Consider the following 15,749-nt stretch of genomic DNA (forward strand, 5'->3'; position numbering starts at 1 on the left):
TTGGGTTTTCAATATCTATAAGAACAGAGACTCCACAATGTCTCTAGATGACCTGTCCCATTTTTGACCTATCCCACAGTAAAAGCATTTTTCTTCTTCTGATTAAATAAAATTTGCTGTATTCCAATCTGCGCACATTGCCTCCTGTCATTTAACTCAGATGAAATTCCTCATCTTTGCACATTTTCTTCACTCTTTCTTCCCACTTTACTCCTTCTTTTCTACTCCTTCTGAGCCTACTTATCTCCAGGCTGAACAGTCCTAGCTCTTTCAGACTCTCCTTGTGTGGCAGATACTCCAGTTATTAATGATTTCATGCCCTTCACTAGATTTACTCCAGTTGCTCCATGTCTCTCCTGTACTGGGGAGCCTAGATCTGGGCACAGCATTCCACTGTAGCTTCATCAGTGCAGTGTAGAGGAGAATGATCACCTCACTCAACCTGCTGGTAACACTCTTCCTCCCACAGTGCAGGATACAGCTGGCCGCCTTTGCCACAGGGGCACATTGCTGGCTCATGTCCTACTTGCATCCACCAGGATCCTCAAATCCTTGTCTGAAAAGCTGCTCTTACAGCTAGTTGGCCTTGCATGTGTACTGGTGCATGGGATTATTGCTCTCCAGGTGCTGGACTCTGCATTTCCTGTTATTGAACTTCATAAGATTCCTGTTCACACATTTCTCCAGCCTGCTGAGATCCCTCTGGATGACAGCATGACTCTTTGGTGTACCATCCATTACTCCAGTTTTGTGTCATTTGCAAACTGGCATTCTGTCCCATCAACCAGGTCATAAATGAAGAGATTAAACAGTATTGCATCCAGTATCAGCCCTCAGATGTATTCTACTAGTGATTGCCCTCCAGCTGCACTTTGGGCTACTAATGACAACTCTTTGAGCTTGCCCTTTTAGACAATTTTAAACACACTTCACTATTTATCTAGCCCACATTTCAATGTGTCTTATTCTTACATGAGTTTCTCTCAATCTTCCTCAGTTCTTAGCAGGTAGGGAGGCTATTCAGGAATCTGAATTACTTGCTATTATTGTGTGCTAGCATTACAAAGAATTCTAATTGACAGATCCTATACCATACCTTAAAATAGCTCGGCCTTAACTTTTTCCTTGGCCCTGCCCCAAACATTGTCTGTAGATATGAAACACAGTATTATTTATTCCTTCAATATGAAATATAGTATTATTTTATCATTTTTATTCCTTAATACCACAAGGAGTTTTCAGGAACTAATAGGACTAAAACAATTAAAACAACAGCTTCAGTCATGTGCCTTGGACACCAAAACTCCACTCTTCCTCACTGTATGCTGCTGTTAAAGAAAAAAAAAAGGATTGTCCCATTCTTGTGGCAATGAACACTGGTGTGCTTGAGACAGTGTCTGTGCAAACAGAAAAATCACTGATCATTACATTTCATCAACATTATTCTCACAGAGAAAAGTGGTAAAACTTCCACTGATTTCACGGGGAACATTAGATCAATGTAGAGGTTATGTCAAACACTGAAACTAAAAGTGACAGCAAAACTCTTATGAAAGGCTCAGAAACAATAAGGCTGAAACATGAGCATATCATACATTTGAGGGTAGAAATGTGATGTTGAGTCTAAATTTCTTTTGCATAAAATAAGCACAGCTACAAATAACTGCCCAAAGGATGATCAGTAGAAACCGAATTCTGTCAGTGAATTGTAGTGAAAAGTAAAGAGAGGAAAACATTTCAAGAAAATAACTATAAACATAAGACTATTTCAGCAGAACACCTCTTAAATTGTTGAAGCAGTACAAACTTTTTTGGTTCTTGCAGATTCTGCTATGTTCCTAGATAAGTGTCATGGTTTAGAGCTGGACTGGCCACTAAATTCTGGATAGATGCTCTGTATTAACCCCTCTCCCCTTCCCAGAAGGGGAAGAGAAAGAGAATAAAGGAGAGAGACTGACAGGTTGGAAAAGAAAACTAACAGATATTATTAAATAATACTACAAAATAATAATGTTAATGGGAAAAAATAATGAAATATATACAAATATGTACAAATATATATATAAAACCAATATAAAATTCTCCCCTCATCCCCCTGATGATGATTATGTCACCAGAGGCTCTGCAGACTTGAAAGCAAATGCCATAAAAGGCTGTAAATGTTGGATAGATATTACTTAACATAAGAGTTCTGGCATTGATGCTGTATGAACCACACGTGCTCCTTCTTCCATCATAGATCAAATTACTGATTTCAAAAGGGATTTGGGAGAGTAGAACAGTGTTGTAATTTTCAACACTAACACTTACTATGGACCTGCTTATGATTAGGCCTAAATTATATTTTATTTCATGCAGCACTGAAACAATACATTATAAACAAAGATATTGTCAGGCACACTGAGGTGTCAGTGGTTACCTTTTTTAAAGTGCTAAGCATAAAACTCTAGATTTTACTATTTACAGCAGAAATTTACTTAGTTCAAAATGTCACATCTGTTGCAAAAGCAAGTACAATAATAAGAAACAATTTGTTGTCCTTGTAAAATATATGCGTGTTATTAATTCTATAATGTGTGCTAGGGATGTAGAGGCAGAACAGATCCCTGTAAACCCAGAGATGAAACAAATGAAAGCAGAGGCGGTTCAATACTGTCAGTGCCACTTGTTACAGTTAAAATTTGTATTGTGTCATCTGGCAATGATAGAATAAACCAAAACAGAAAAGGAAAAAAAAGAATAAAGAAAGGAATATACATAAAAAATATTTCACAATTTTGATCAAAATTGTGACACTGAAAGGTTGTATCATGAAGAGTACTTAGTAGGACTGGATCTACTGATAAGGTTGGGATTTTTTTTTCAGTTAGTTTGTTGTTTGTTGTTTAAAAGTCTAAAACTTTGTGCGAAATCAAAGTCACTGTAAGAAAAAGGTTAACTGAAATTGTCTTTATCCTTACTTCATATAAAAAACATTTATCTGGGACTACTCAGTCATACATTTCTTGACTGTTGCAGTGCCTATCTGAGGGCAATGAGAATTCATCAGACTTTGTGGCCTTTCAAATGCATAGGCAAGTATTTATTGTATCTTTATTTGGCAATTTGTCTATTAAAAGGCCAGAAGTATACCCTGATAATCAGCAACTACTAGGCATCTGTCAGATATTAATTAATATTGGCATATTTAATATGCAATTTGCTAAAATAGGTTAATAGCAGATACAAGAAGGAAGGATGTATTTATCAGACAGTACTACACAGTGTTTTTCTCCAGGTTACATGAAATATGAAACACAAATAGGACATGTTTTAATTATAGGACACTGAATGCCTGGAACTGATTCTGGGTAAACTGACAGCCTTCTATCACATACAGAAAAACATTTTAAATTTACATAGGTGGAATCACATAGGCATGCAGGGCTTTCCTTATTTGTTCTGTGGAATTAAGGATTTTACACATACAGAAAAAATTCTCCTTCATCCAAACTGGCTAAAAACCCCATGGTGTTAAAAAAATAAAAGTTATCTCCTAAGATAGTGTTTCTTAAAATCTGAAAATTATTATTTTCCCTTTTAATTTTATTAAAATTATGTGCAAAATACATTATTTACCTATCTCAGAAGCAGCCACTGTGATGTTGTACCAAGGTGTCTCCTCTCTGTCAAAGATCTTGGCAGTCTTAATGGTCCCAGTACTAGCATCAATGGTGAAATACCTATCTTCTTCTGTGTTATGATCAATGAAATATCTGTGAAGAAATAAAACAGTAAATATGTATTCACTGAAGTATGTATCATCCAAAATTACAGAAAGCTACATAAAGCTTTAAAAAACATAAAAAATGTTAAAAAACACTCTAAGAAAAATTCTATGTTATGGAGATATCCAAATTAACACCATATTTCATTTATTTCATAATGTTACATTTCTTTAGATACATAACAAGGTTTCCACTGTGAGCCATAAAGCTAACAATTTCTAACAGGTGGCATTTTACACAGCAGTATACAATCCTGTCAAAGGATATATGCATATATTTTGACTAGTAAATCATAAAATGGAAAGGCAGAAAAGAAAACAGAAAGATAGTAGGATATTACTCTTCTGCTTATTTGCTTGTCACTGCAAACCAGCGTGCTCAGTCCTGGTACCTGTTTTGAAGCATGTCTCTTTGACATGAAGCTGATGACTTGATATAAGCTATTTTGAACATAACCATCACAGAGACTAGTAGCAGAAATGGCTGATTCCCAGAGCTGCCACTGCCACTAGCCTAGGAGAACCACTAAGCAGCCCTGTTTAACTCCCTTGGCTTCTAGGCACTGTGCCTAGAAGAGAAAGTAAAAACCTTGAAGTGGGTAATGGAAGCAGGGGGAGTGAACACAAGAGAAGAAATTGGCAAGACATTTGTCCTCAAGCTGGAATAATTTACAATGGCTTTTAACAAATGAAGCAATTACAGACCCCTATCAAGTCCCCTTCACTAACTTCAGACTTGATGGAAAAAAATAGGAAAAAGTTTCTAAGTCTTTTATATAACAATTGTTTTTCCTGATAATTTGTCTGCCATGCTTTCATTCCGTGTAGTTTTTAATATATGGAAGCTATATGTAGGTCAAAATGATTTATTTGTATCATTCAATTGCTCTTATTTCTACATCACCAAAAGTGTAATTGCCAGCTAATAAAAAAGTGGTGCACATAAAGGCTGCCAAGGTCAAAAAACGAAAAAAAACCCCCAACTTCAATTTTATTTTTCTCACAATGCACTATTTAGACTATTTGTGGAAAGGTAAAACAAACAAGCAAACATTTCATTGAATGGTATATTAAAGTAAGGTATGACACATGGAAAAACAAAGGAAATAAAGCACTATAGGAGGAGGCAGCAGTTTAAGTGAGTCACTTAAACTGGTTGAAGGATAGGACACTATCTAGCTGGAAAAGCCAGCTAGAAATTGATGACTTAGGTTTGATCTTCCTTGTTGGAGAGAACCTGAACCCACCTCTCTCACCTGCAAGAAACATTTTACATCTGTCCTACAATATGCTATTTTGGCTCGTGGGACTCAAGATTTTCTTTTCATGCTTCCAGTATTTTCAGCAACTAATCTTTGACATCATCAAGAGTGAAACAGCTCCCATATAACTGTGGGAGCTGTTGGAGAGACCGCTGACAGCATTTGTCATCCACTATATGTCTCTCTGGAATAAGGATTTAACTCACTGTCTCCTGTCTGGGCTACAGTCAGAACCTATGTGTGGTTCATTAACCACAACCACCTGAGAATATCTCATTCTAAAATACTCCAGAAACGCTCAATAAAGATGCTTGGAATGTGCAAGATGGCAGCTGAAGTTGCTTCAAACAAGTAACAGACTCTTACAACCTCCACAGTGCAAGTGGACTCTGGAGGTTTCAGTCTTCCATGAAGCACAGATTTTCAGGTTCTCCAAGTGTTTATATGTCATGGAAATGTTTTGAAAGATTGTGCCATTATCAGTGGAGAAGTTGTATGTCCTGTGTGCACAGTCAGCCTTACCTTTTACTAATTACAAAAACTTTGGAGACAGAGTGGTATCAATATCTAAATGTCCATAAAGCTGCCATGTTTGCCATGGGATTATGTTGAGATCTGAACTTTGTACAGAAGACACATGCTTCAGGTGAAGAAATCCTCCTATGCATGGCAGTGTAGAAAACCTAAGCTATGACAAATAATTGAAACTTCTTGACTACACTATTATTAAGGTAGAAATAATGAATGTTTGGTTGTGTGGGCAAGATGGACAGTGCACATATACACAAGCATAGTTTACATGATGATCTGGAATGCTGACAGAGGAAACACAGGAAGTATAATTGTCCCTCAGTTTTCTTGGAGACCTTAGCAGGACCCTTTACTGGTAGAGCTTACAATTAGGTACGCAATGGTGAAATTTAATTCCTTCTTTCCTACCACAGCTGTGTTTTTTGTCACTCTAGAGGTCTTCAGATAATGACAAGAATTATTTGCTGAAAAGAAATATATGCTTCACTGACCTGTTCTTATGGAATATGTACTGCAAATCCAAGATAATTTATAATACAAGAGTCTTGTCCCTGCAAACATTATTCCTGTGGACATTGTTTACTTATTATCAACATCAGGCACAGTGAATACTCTTTTTAGGTATTGTGCCTACCACAGAACAATACAAATAGGGCTATTTAGTATTTGTAGACAGTATCTTTAAAAAAGACAGAATTTCAAACTGAACTTAAATGAGAAAAAAACCCCAAACAAAATTAAAGTAGTAAGAATACTCAAATGCTTTTGTGTGTGTGTGATTTATAACAAATTATTACCTCACTCTGTGAGTAAAGTACAGAACCAAAAATGAAAAATATCTCTCTCAAATAAGAAGCTTGTGTAGAAAAACTGAAGTTTGATTCTGTTATGAATTGTGACCACCTAACACCTCATTTTCATAGACATGTAGGAAACATCGCTCTTATTTTTTAAAATATGAACTCTGATTCAGTTATTCATATATATTCTATAGAAGCTTGAAGATCTCAGTTTAAGTAACTCAGTACTGGATGAATCATTTCAACTGCATTTTCTGTGTCATTAAGGAAAATAAAGTTATTCTGGGGCACTTATTGTATTAACACTTTTACTTCCACTGATATTAGAATAATGAAAAATGTTTCTAATTTAGCACTTCCCCTTCATGTGCTAACTTTTGTATATAGTTACAGGCATATTGAAACATTCACCACTTGACAGAATTTTTCTTGATCATGAATAAATATCTCATGCTTTCCCTTTATAATGTTCAATTCTCCTCCATTACTCCAGATTCTTCCTTAAAATTGTTTTGTGTATTATATGGCCAGAGAATGGTGAGGGGTCTGGAGAACAAGCCTTATGAGGAGCGGCTAAGGGAACTGGGGTTGTTTAGCCTGGAGAAGAGAAGGCTGAGGGGAGACCTCATCACCACCTACAACTACCTAAAGGGAGGTTGTAGAGAGGTGGGTGCTGGTCTCTTCTCCCAGGTGATGGGGGATAGAACAAGGGGAAACGGCACCAAGGTGTGCCAAGGGAGGTTCAGGTTAGAGATAAGGAAGAAGTTCTTTACTGAGAGGGTCGTCAGAAGCTGGAACAGCCTGCCCAGGGAGGTAGTGGAGTCACCATCTCTGGATGTATTTAAGGAGCAGGTAGATGAGGTACTTAAGGATATGGTTTAGTGGGTAGACAGGAACGGTTGGACATGATGATCTCAGAGGTCTTTTCCAACCAAGCGATTCTGTGATTCTGTGATATCTAAAGCAGTCATTTGCACTGCTGTGGTTCCCAATCTTCATGAATGCCTCAATAAAACAAGTTACAGAAGACACTCCCACACAATAGAACTAGGAATGCTAGTCTAAAGCACTGCTCCCAAGTGCTCTAAAAATATTTTGTACAAGAAAGTCCCTTGATAGACCCACTCATTTTTATCACACATAAGAGGTCATTTAGAGAAAGTTTCATTGTATTTACAAAGTGCTTAATATTTTAGGCCTTTATAAATATTAGCCACTGATGTAGCTACACACTGAGAACAGAGACCAGATACATCCATAAATATACCATACTCCAGAGCCAACAATGCTTTACTTAGGCATCTGAATTTATTTAATCTAGTTTATTTAATCTAATCTACTTTCAGCTAGACAATAGCAGCAACAAAGACAGTCATACCCTTCCACTTCTACCCTTCCCTCCACCTCTGCTGAGCTGCTTTTCCATGCTTTTTGGGTTTTTTGTTTGTTTGAGGTTTTGTTTGTTTGTTTGTTTGGGGGGTTTTTGTTTTGTTTTTTTTTCTGTTTTGTTTTGGTTTGGTTTTGTTTTATTTTATATCCACAAAAAGCTATAGTGCAAATTTTGAATTTCAAAGAGTTACTTCAATGGGGCTTTGAGCAACCTAGTCTAGTGGGAGGTGTCCCTGTTTATGGCAGGGGAGTTGGAACTACATGATCTTTAAGGTCTCTTCCAACCCAAACCATTCTATGATATTACGAAAAGTCAGTTTTCACTTTAATTCAGTTGACTGTTTCTTCTTACTTTGAATGCATTTGTTTAAACATGACATTATAATATTAATTGCAGATATTTGTTTACAGACATTTGCTTATGACAATGCTGTGTGAATTAGCATACTTTTAAGCATTAAATCAGCACATCTGAGTTATATAGCACATGTTAATAAAGAAAGTTAATAAAAATAAATGCCTAAGTAAACAGCTCTCCACAAACTGTTTATATCCACATCAGCAACAGAAAACAATCTCAAAGAAGCTACATTATCATGAATATAGAAAACGTATTAGTCACACTATCTGAAGAGAATCTGAAGGAAATTAAATAGCAAAACTCAATCCTTCTAGCACTGTGAAATACAACATGTAGCACTTTTTTATTAGGGGGAATCACTCAACAGAAGGGCATTCCCAGCTTCCATCCATGTTCTTTTTCCTGCTTCTAACTAAAGCAAGTCCTTGGCTCCTGTGACTTCATTCGTCACTTCCTGTCTTTCAGTGAAGTGGTGGTTCAGTGACAACAGATATTCCCACCATTAGGAAATTAGGAATTAGGAAATAAAGAGAAATATATATGCAATATGGGCCTTAGGCAGAAGGCCGCTCTATCAATATAAATCAATTTTCAGTATTATAATAGGCATGCTCTAATTATACAGAGAATGCTTAAAAATAAGTAAGTTTTAGAGGGTGCTAAAGGAGTTTAGGAACATCGATGGTTTCCAAACATTTTAGGAGGGCTTCTGAAGCTAAAACACATAAGCATTTGCAGAATCTCTCTCCCTAACTTTTTCAATCTTAAGATGATATTAACATCAATTTGCCACTTGAGAGCCAAGTGGCATAGTCTCTTACTATTCCAGTATGTCTCTCTCCAGTCACTGTGTTTTAAGAAAGAGCCTAGACACTGAGTCTGACAAACCAATTACTCACACCATCTAAAGATTTATCAAATAGAAATGAAATGCCATTATAAAGAAACCTGTTTAGTTAAAAATTTAAGCAAAGAAACTTTCTCAGAAAGAGATACTCAGACTCAAAGTACAGAGGGTTGTTTTTTTTCTTCAAAAAATAACTTAGAAAAAGAAGTGTATGCAACAGATGCACAGTGTGAGGGAGGGAGGTATATGTGAGAGACTGAGAGAGTTAATGTCTCAAAGATTGTGGCAGGATAGGTCCTGCATAACAAAAGCTGCAAGTTCTGCTCTGCAAAGAGAAGAAGTGCTGGAAGCAGAGGGGCCTGCCTGTCCCAGGGCTCAGGATGTGCAGGTCTGTGTTGCCAGTCAAGCTAATGTGGAGAAGGGGCTGATGACCACTTCCACACATGATGGCGCCTGTGCAGCAGACCAAGAGTTACGAAAGTCCTTGAGGGCCTGGACTGTATAAAAGGCACAGGCTCAGGGAGCCACATGCATGCGCTCACCACACACCCATCACCGAAGGACTGCTCTGTCATCAACATCAAGGAATCACTGCCAGATCCAAGGGTGGTGATATCTTTCCTTATCTTTTTCCTGTCACTCTTTTCTTACAAAAGGTTTCCAGTAAGAACCCACACTACCAACTGCTTTTACATTTTCCAAATCCAAACTGTTCACATTAAAACATTTAATTGATCCTTTGATGTTGGCTCACCTTAATTTAGCCCAAGGGGATTTACAGAACTTTAGTCTCTCTCCTCCTGCCTCTGAGGTGGGAAATGACAGTATACCAGGATGAACAGTACGAGAACTGATCAGCTGCAACTCTCTCTGTTTGGCCAGCTGGAGAGCATCAAGTTATGTCATATGGTGGGACATGACTCTGGTGCATACCTTTCATCTTCACTCTGCTTCCTGACAGGAGCACTCCTCATGAGCCTGTGAACTATCAGCATCTCCATGGAGCTAGATGAGACAGTGGGGAGACATTCTGTTGCCATGATTGTCTTGCACTACACTACCTTACTTCCAGGGCCAATCTACCTCCCTGTAGTTCAAACAAACTTCTACAGGCAAGAAATGCAATTGTGAAGTGTAAGTCAGAAGTCAGCTGTCAATTCAGCAGGTAACCAATTTTCTCCCTGCAGTATGTCTGGTAGATTAAGGAGACATTAGATGTTCCAGGTATTCTCAGCAGAAGACTACTACTGAGAACTACAGCCTTCAAGTGTGCTTTCCAGTAGTGAAAATGAAATACGTTTGAAGAAAGCTTGGAGAAGGTAATCTCTCTGTTTACCATTCCTTTGCCTTTTTTTTTTTTTCCCAGACAGGCATAGCATAACTTTGAGAAAAATACTGTTCCACTCAGAGCATTTGCAGGAACTCATTTTGATATGCTGCTCCCAGTGAATTAGCTCTGGCACTGACTGCCAGCTGAAATCCATCAGCAGTGCCTCGTTGTCTCCCGTACAGGACTCCTGGCTCAACTCTCATACCAAAATCTCAGCTCAGCTGAAGTTACAGCCTTCCCTCTCCTTGTTCGGGAGATGTGAGGTGGTGGATCCTGGGAGGTACAGGGGAGTGCAAGCAGTGAACCACTGCCTCCCAGCAAAGCCTCTGAGAAGCAGCCACTACTAGTTTGCATTTCATGCAGAAGTTGTCATCCTGCTCCTGTTCTCATTCCCATCCCCTATGCATTGCTAGCACAATGCTCACCTTGGACACAGAAAAAGGGGAAAGCTGTTCACTTGAAGAAAATGAGCCATTTATATACACCCATCTTTTCTAGATGACAGTTTCTGTCTGCATATTAAACGCCGATCATCTTTTCTAGATAATTCTGCCAGTAGACTTAGGCTAAGAACAGCCCACACCCTCAGAGACATAACTCAGAAGTCAAAGCAAGATAAAAGTTTGTCTTCTTTTCCTAACACAGAATTACAACTGTCCAACTACATTTTAAGTAGATCCATTGATGGCAGAACTGTTATATAGAAGCTGCTTTTTATTCAGAGAGATTAACATTCAGATTCCAATGCTGCTAAGAAATAAAGTGCAGTCAGTGTTACATGCCGGTCACTTTTTGTTCCTAAAAGGTTTACCAGCTAAAGAATTGTATTCTACTTACATATTATCTTTTTTTTTCTCCTCATACTAAAGACTAAACCAAATTAGCAGATTTATGCCTATTTATTGGAATTGAACAGCCATACCAAAAGACTACACTACAGAGATATTCAGATATGAAGGCTGACTCCTAAAACCAGAAAATAATTTTTAATACTGGAGGCATTCTGAAGTCAGTGGAAAGTATAGAAACATAAAGATGATGTTCTGGCATGAAAAATGAGGCTCTCAGAGTCACCATATAAAGACGTTCTGTCATTTTTTTCTCTCACAACTCTAAGTAAGGGATGGAGGTGGTTCTGGTTTCTGTGAGATTTTGACCACCATCCTGAGCTGGATGGTTCCTAGTCAAAGCAGTTGTTAGAACAGCCTACCAGCTACTGCATGGAGAGATGGACATTTTTGTTAGTGGGAGGTCTGGGACACATAGGTTGACAAGATTCAGAAATAATTTGAGGCCTCAGGAGGAAAAATCAGCAACAGTTCTCCCACCTCAACACTATAAAGAAATGTTTTAAAGTGGTTCCTCCCTGTGAAGACAGACAGGGAATCAGAGAAGAAATTGGAGAAAAATTCCCCTCTGTCTCCAGTCATTCAAAATAGGGTGTTCTTTTTCTGGTTTGATTTACTGACAATCTTAGAGAAAAATAATGCTGGAGGAATACAGAGACCAAAGAAATGAAGGGGGTAAGATGGAGGAGGACACAGCTCCTCTCTGATAACAAACTGTGAGCCACTCACATACCCTAGGAAGATATTAGTGTGTCTCTGTAGGTGTTGATCGCAGGGTTATGACAGTGTCATGCTTTGAGGGTCTGAGCAGAGTGGAGGACAGATGTCTGCCTTTGCCTCCACAAATGCAGGGCTGGCAGGATCTGGGTGGATGTTCCCCCATCGGGCATGTGAGGGTGGGGGAGTTAGTCTACACAACAGCACTGATCTCAGCAGGCTGCCCTAAGTGAAGCTAACAAAGCATCCTGTGCACAGGATAGCAGAAGGCAAACCAACATTATTCCCCTTATATGACATTCAAAGAACAAGTACAACAAATGAATACAACTATGTGAAGAGACTTTTATATTTTCCAGCAGGGGACCAATCCTATCCTCTCTCCCTACTGACAGTAGGGGAGTGCGGCACAGAAACTGATACTGATCTCAGAGGACAGAAAGAAAAAAAAAAGATAAAAAATGTAATTTTAATTTTCAACACCCCCTCCCATCCCCTTGCACAGCTCTCTGCTGCACCTCCCTTCACTTAAAACACTGATACTGTATGATCAAAATCAGAGTGACTGATTTCGAATCAAAAGTTCAGGTTTTATTCTACCTCTAGCAAATATAAACTTTACATCAGAAAAATAGTCTTTAACGAGATTCCTCTACAACACTTTAGGTCTTTAAGGTTCTCAGAAAAAATAACAGGAATACATGAAACTCTGTGCTTATGTTCTTTCATCTACATATGAGCATTTATCTTAAAATACCACATACTGAAAATTATCATGAATTTCTAAAGGCTGATGCCAGAAAATACTGAGCTTATATCTATATGTTACTACCAATGCAGCAAAAGTAAAAAAAAAATTATCTGCCTTATGCAGGATCTGAAGAACAATTTCCTACACCACATTAATTGTTATAATCTTATGTACTTGTCATTCATTAATTTTTCAGTGTCCTATCTGAAAGAAAGGAAGAGAAGGCAGTCAATTTAAATCAAAGTAGAGCAAGGCAACTTTGAATTCATTATAGCTTCTAGATACCAGGTATGGTGTTGGAAAGCACACTTTTGTACTCATTAGTATATACATGTATCATACCCATAGTGATACATCATCCCTTATAAGTCAATACCATCAGACTATTAAAAAAAGCAAGAAACCAGAATCAGGCCTAAGACTGTACTTGTATTTTTTACTAACATAGCACAAAACTAACAGTCAGATATTAACTTCTGGTTTTCATTTGTTTTCTACTTTGTTTTTATTGGTTATTGTTTGGCTGGTTCTTCCTTTCCTGGAGGTAAAACAATTGTTTTTTAAAAATTACAAGCATGTGAAATTTCATGTTTTGTATTTATTTCTTCTCTGTTTTACTGTATTTTAGCAGTAGTGTCAAGAGCGCAGCTGAAGAAAGTAGTTAATTTTCTAGTGACATCAGGAAGTCACTAGGACTATTTCAGTTTCCTATAGCTAATCAGTTTCAGTCCTAGTGAATACAATTCATTAAAGTGGAGTAGTTAAGAAAATGGTTAGGGTCCCACCAAAAAATTATTTGAATTCCAATGCATTAATATAACAAAATCCAATCAACCTTCCAAAGATCCAATCTAATAGGTTCTTTTTAATCAAGCCATGATAGACATCATTCTGAATCAGGAAGGTGCTTATATTTCTTATCATTTAACACTACTGTCACATGCAGAATGCTGATGAGTACCTGCACCCCATTCACCAGTAGTCTTCAGTCAACTAGCTGGGAAGAGACCATTCCTGCCCAGAAATGCAAAGAACCTAAGTCAAACATAATAAAGTGGGAGTAGCAAATGACCAGGGGGGACAGAGGCCCTGTCATTAGTGCTCAAATCAGTGATTTGCCTCCTGTACCTCTGCATGACAAAGATTGCATAGCAGCAGTAAAAGGAGTGAGCTGATGTTACAGTATTTCTATAATAGCATTACTTATCAAAAACTACTCTTACTAGGGTACAGTGTTAATAAAGACTTTCAGTTCCTCATAGGACAGTATAAAACTGGGATTATGACTTGCTCATGTCATGTAACTCTTTTGAATATTATATCAGAGTTTCAGAAAGTATCATAGTCTTAAAACTATGTCTGCTCTTTTCTGAATCATTAACTTGAAGAAGGCTTGGGGAATCATAGCACGGCTTGGGTTGGAAGGGACTCTGAAGATCATCTAGTTCCAACATCCCTGCCACAGGCAGGGACACCTTCCACTAGACCAGGTTGCAGTAGCATTATTTTTCTGAAAACCATTTCACTGAAAACTGACTAGATGTGGTCAGAAAGCTCCAAGGATGACAGTGAGTATGCATTGTGGCTAGACAGTCTCAACCCCCAAGAACTGCCTACAGGAAGATGTCAGGGTTTCAACAAGCACTGCCACAGCCCTGAGGCATTACCAGCAGCTTAGGGCTGCTCCCAGTGCACATGTGAAAATTGACAATTAAAAGCTGTTTTCAGCCCTAATCCCCATGGAAGTCTTCTGTATGGGTACAGAAAGAAAAAAGATCATTTCTAAGTAAGTATGGAAAGATTAATATATGAAAATTAAGTTATAATTAGAGTAGTCATGCTTACTTTCATATTATATGGGAAATTTTCAAGACCCACTTGTGCACCAGATATTATTATAAGACGTGACTTAACCCTGATTTTTTCAAGCAACTAAAGATTTTGGTATAGAAGCAGACTACTTGACACAATGCAATGAAAGGAGTTTATTTTCTCAAGGTAGTAATTCCTGTGAATGAATTGCAATTTAGGATGTTTTCCATTGATTTAGAACACAATTTTTAAAGTAAATAGCTGTTGTTCAAATAATTGTTTATTTCAAATCATAGCATTTCTAAAAGTTTCCCTGAAAATGCATTTCTATCGATTTTGTTATGGTTTAAGGGTTACCAGCCTGAAAGAGAAGGACAGATGGTGTCTGTAGGACCCTGGAGGGTCAGAGATCAGTACTGCTCCCTCCCCTTTCCGGCCACAGTCTATAAAAAAACAAGGAGGCCCGAGGTTTTCGCGGGCTTTTCCTGGCTTCCTGGGCTGCTTCCTGTCGCATCTCGGGTCGGCTGGGCCTAGCTCCACGTGCTCGGCAGCATCCACCACCACCCGCTCCCGGCACCGCTGCGGTCCCTGGTGCCGAGTCACCGCAGTCGCAGCGGCCACAAGGCACTGCTTGGACACTTCCACTCGGGACTACTGGGATCGGGTTTTGTATATAAATATCCTTTGTTCCTTATTAATTCTCTTTTCCTTTCCCCTGTTGTTTTCATTAAACTTGTTACAGTTTTAACTTCCAACCTTGTGCGGAGCAATTGTTGTTGTTGTTGTTGTTGTTATTATTATTATTATTATTATTATTATTATCTCTCTATTCCCTTCTCTTAATCCTCCCCCTGGGAGGGGTAGGGGCAATAGAGAGAAAATCCTGCGCTCTCTCTCTCTCTGACCCTTAAACAGAGACAGATTTAAAGAAATAAAAAATCAACTTAAAAAAATCCTTTAAAACAGCCCAAATTGCCATCTAGATAATGACTGAATAAAATAAATCTCTAATAGCTACATTTGTTACTATGGAGGTTCTTTTGCTAGAGTTGAAAAAGTAAAACACTAGTACAATTACTGGCACCAAGTCAGTGCCCTCTGAAGACTGCTCAGCTCACAGACTAGCTGAAATCACAATGAGGAAGTAACGACAGAAATTTCTTCAGCTCCCTCTACACTGATAGCAATACAGGTTGTTATTTATTTTGGGGTTTAGCTCAAGTAACTATTTCTTTAAAAGATTTCCCTTCAGCATTGTTAATTACTGTAACTACTCTAACAATTACTCTGGTTATAAGAATCATTCCTGCCACAAAAATAAACTGTTACTTAATT

At 38.1% G+C, this 15,749-nt stretch overlaps 1 protein-coding gene across 1 annotated transcript in view; it reads right to left on the minus strand.

Annotated features, from left to right (window-relative positions):
- The window catches only part of LOC104539401 (cadherin-18-like), a 38,261-nt gene extending 28,265 nt beyond the window's left edge, over window positions 1-9,996 (minus strand). The window contains exons 1-2 of the mRNA XM_010182911.1: window positions 9,890-9,996; window positions 3,619-3,755 (exon numbers count right to left, since the gene is read on the minus strand). Of these exons, the coding sequence (XP_010181213.1) occupies window positions 3,619-3,755; window positions 9,890-9,996 (244 nt within the window). The remainder of the gene's footprint in view (window positions 1-3,618; window positions 3,756-9,889) is intronic.
- Window positions 9,997-15,749: the final 5,753 nt, after the last annotated feature.

The sequence above is a fragment of the Mesitornis unicolor genome, unplaced genomic scaffold (genome assembly GCF_000695765.1).
Source record: "Mesitornis unicolor isolate BGI_N332 unplaced genomic scaffold, ASM69576v1 scaffold26634, whole genome shotgun sequence".
Lineage (NCBI taxonomy): Eukaryota > Metazoa > Chordata > Aves > Mesitornithiformes > Mesitornithidae > Mesitornis > Mesitornis unicolor.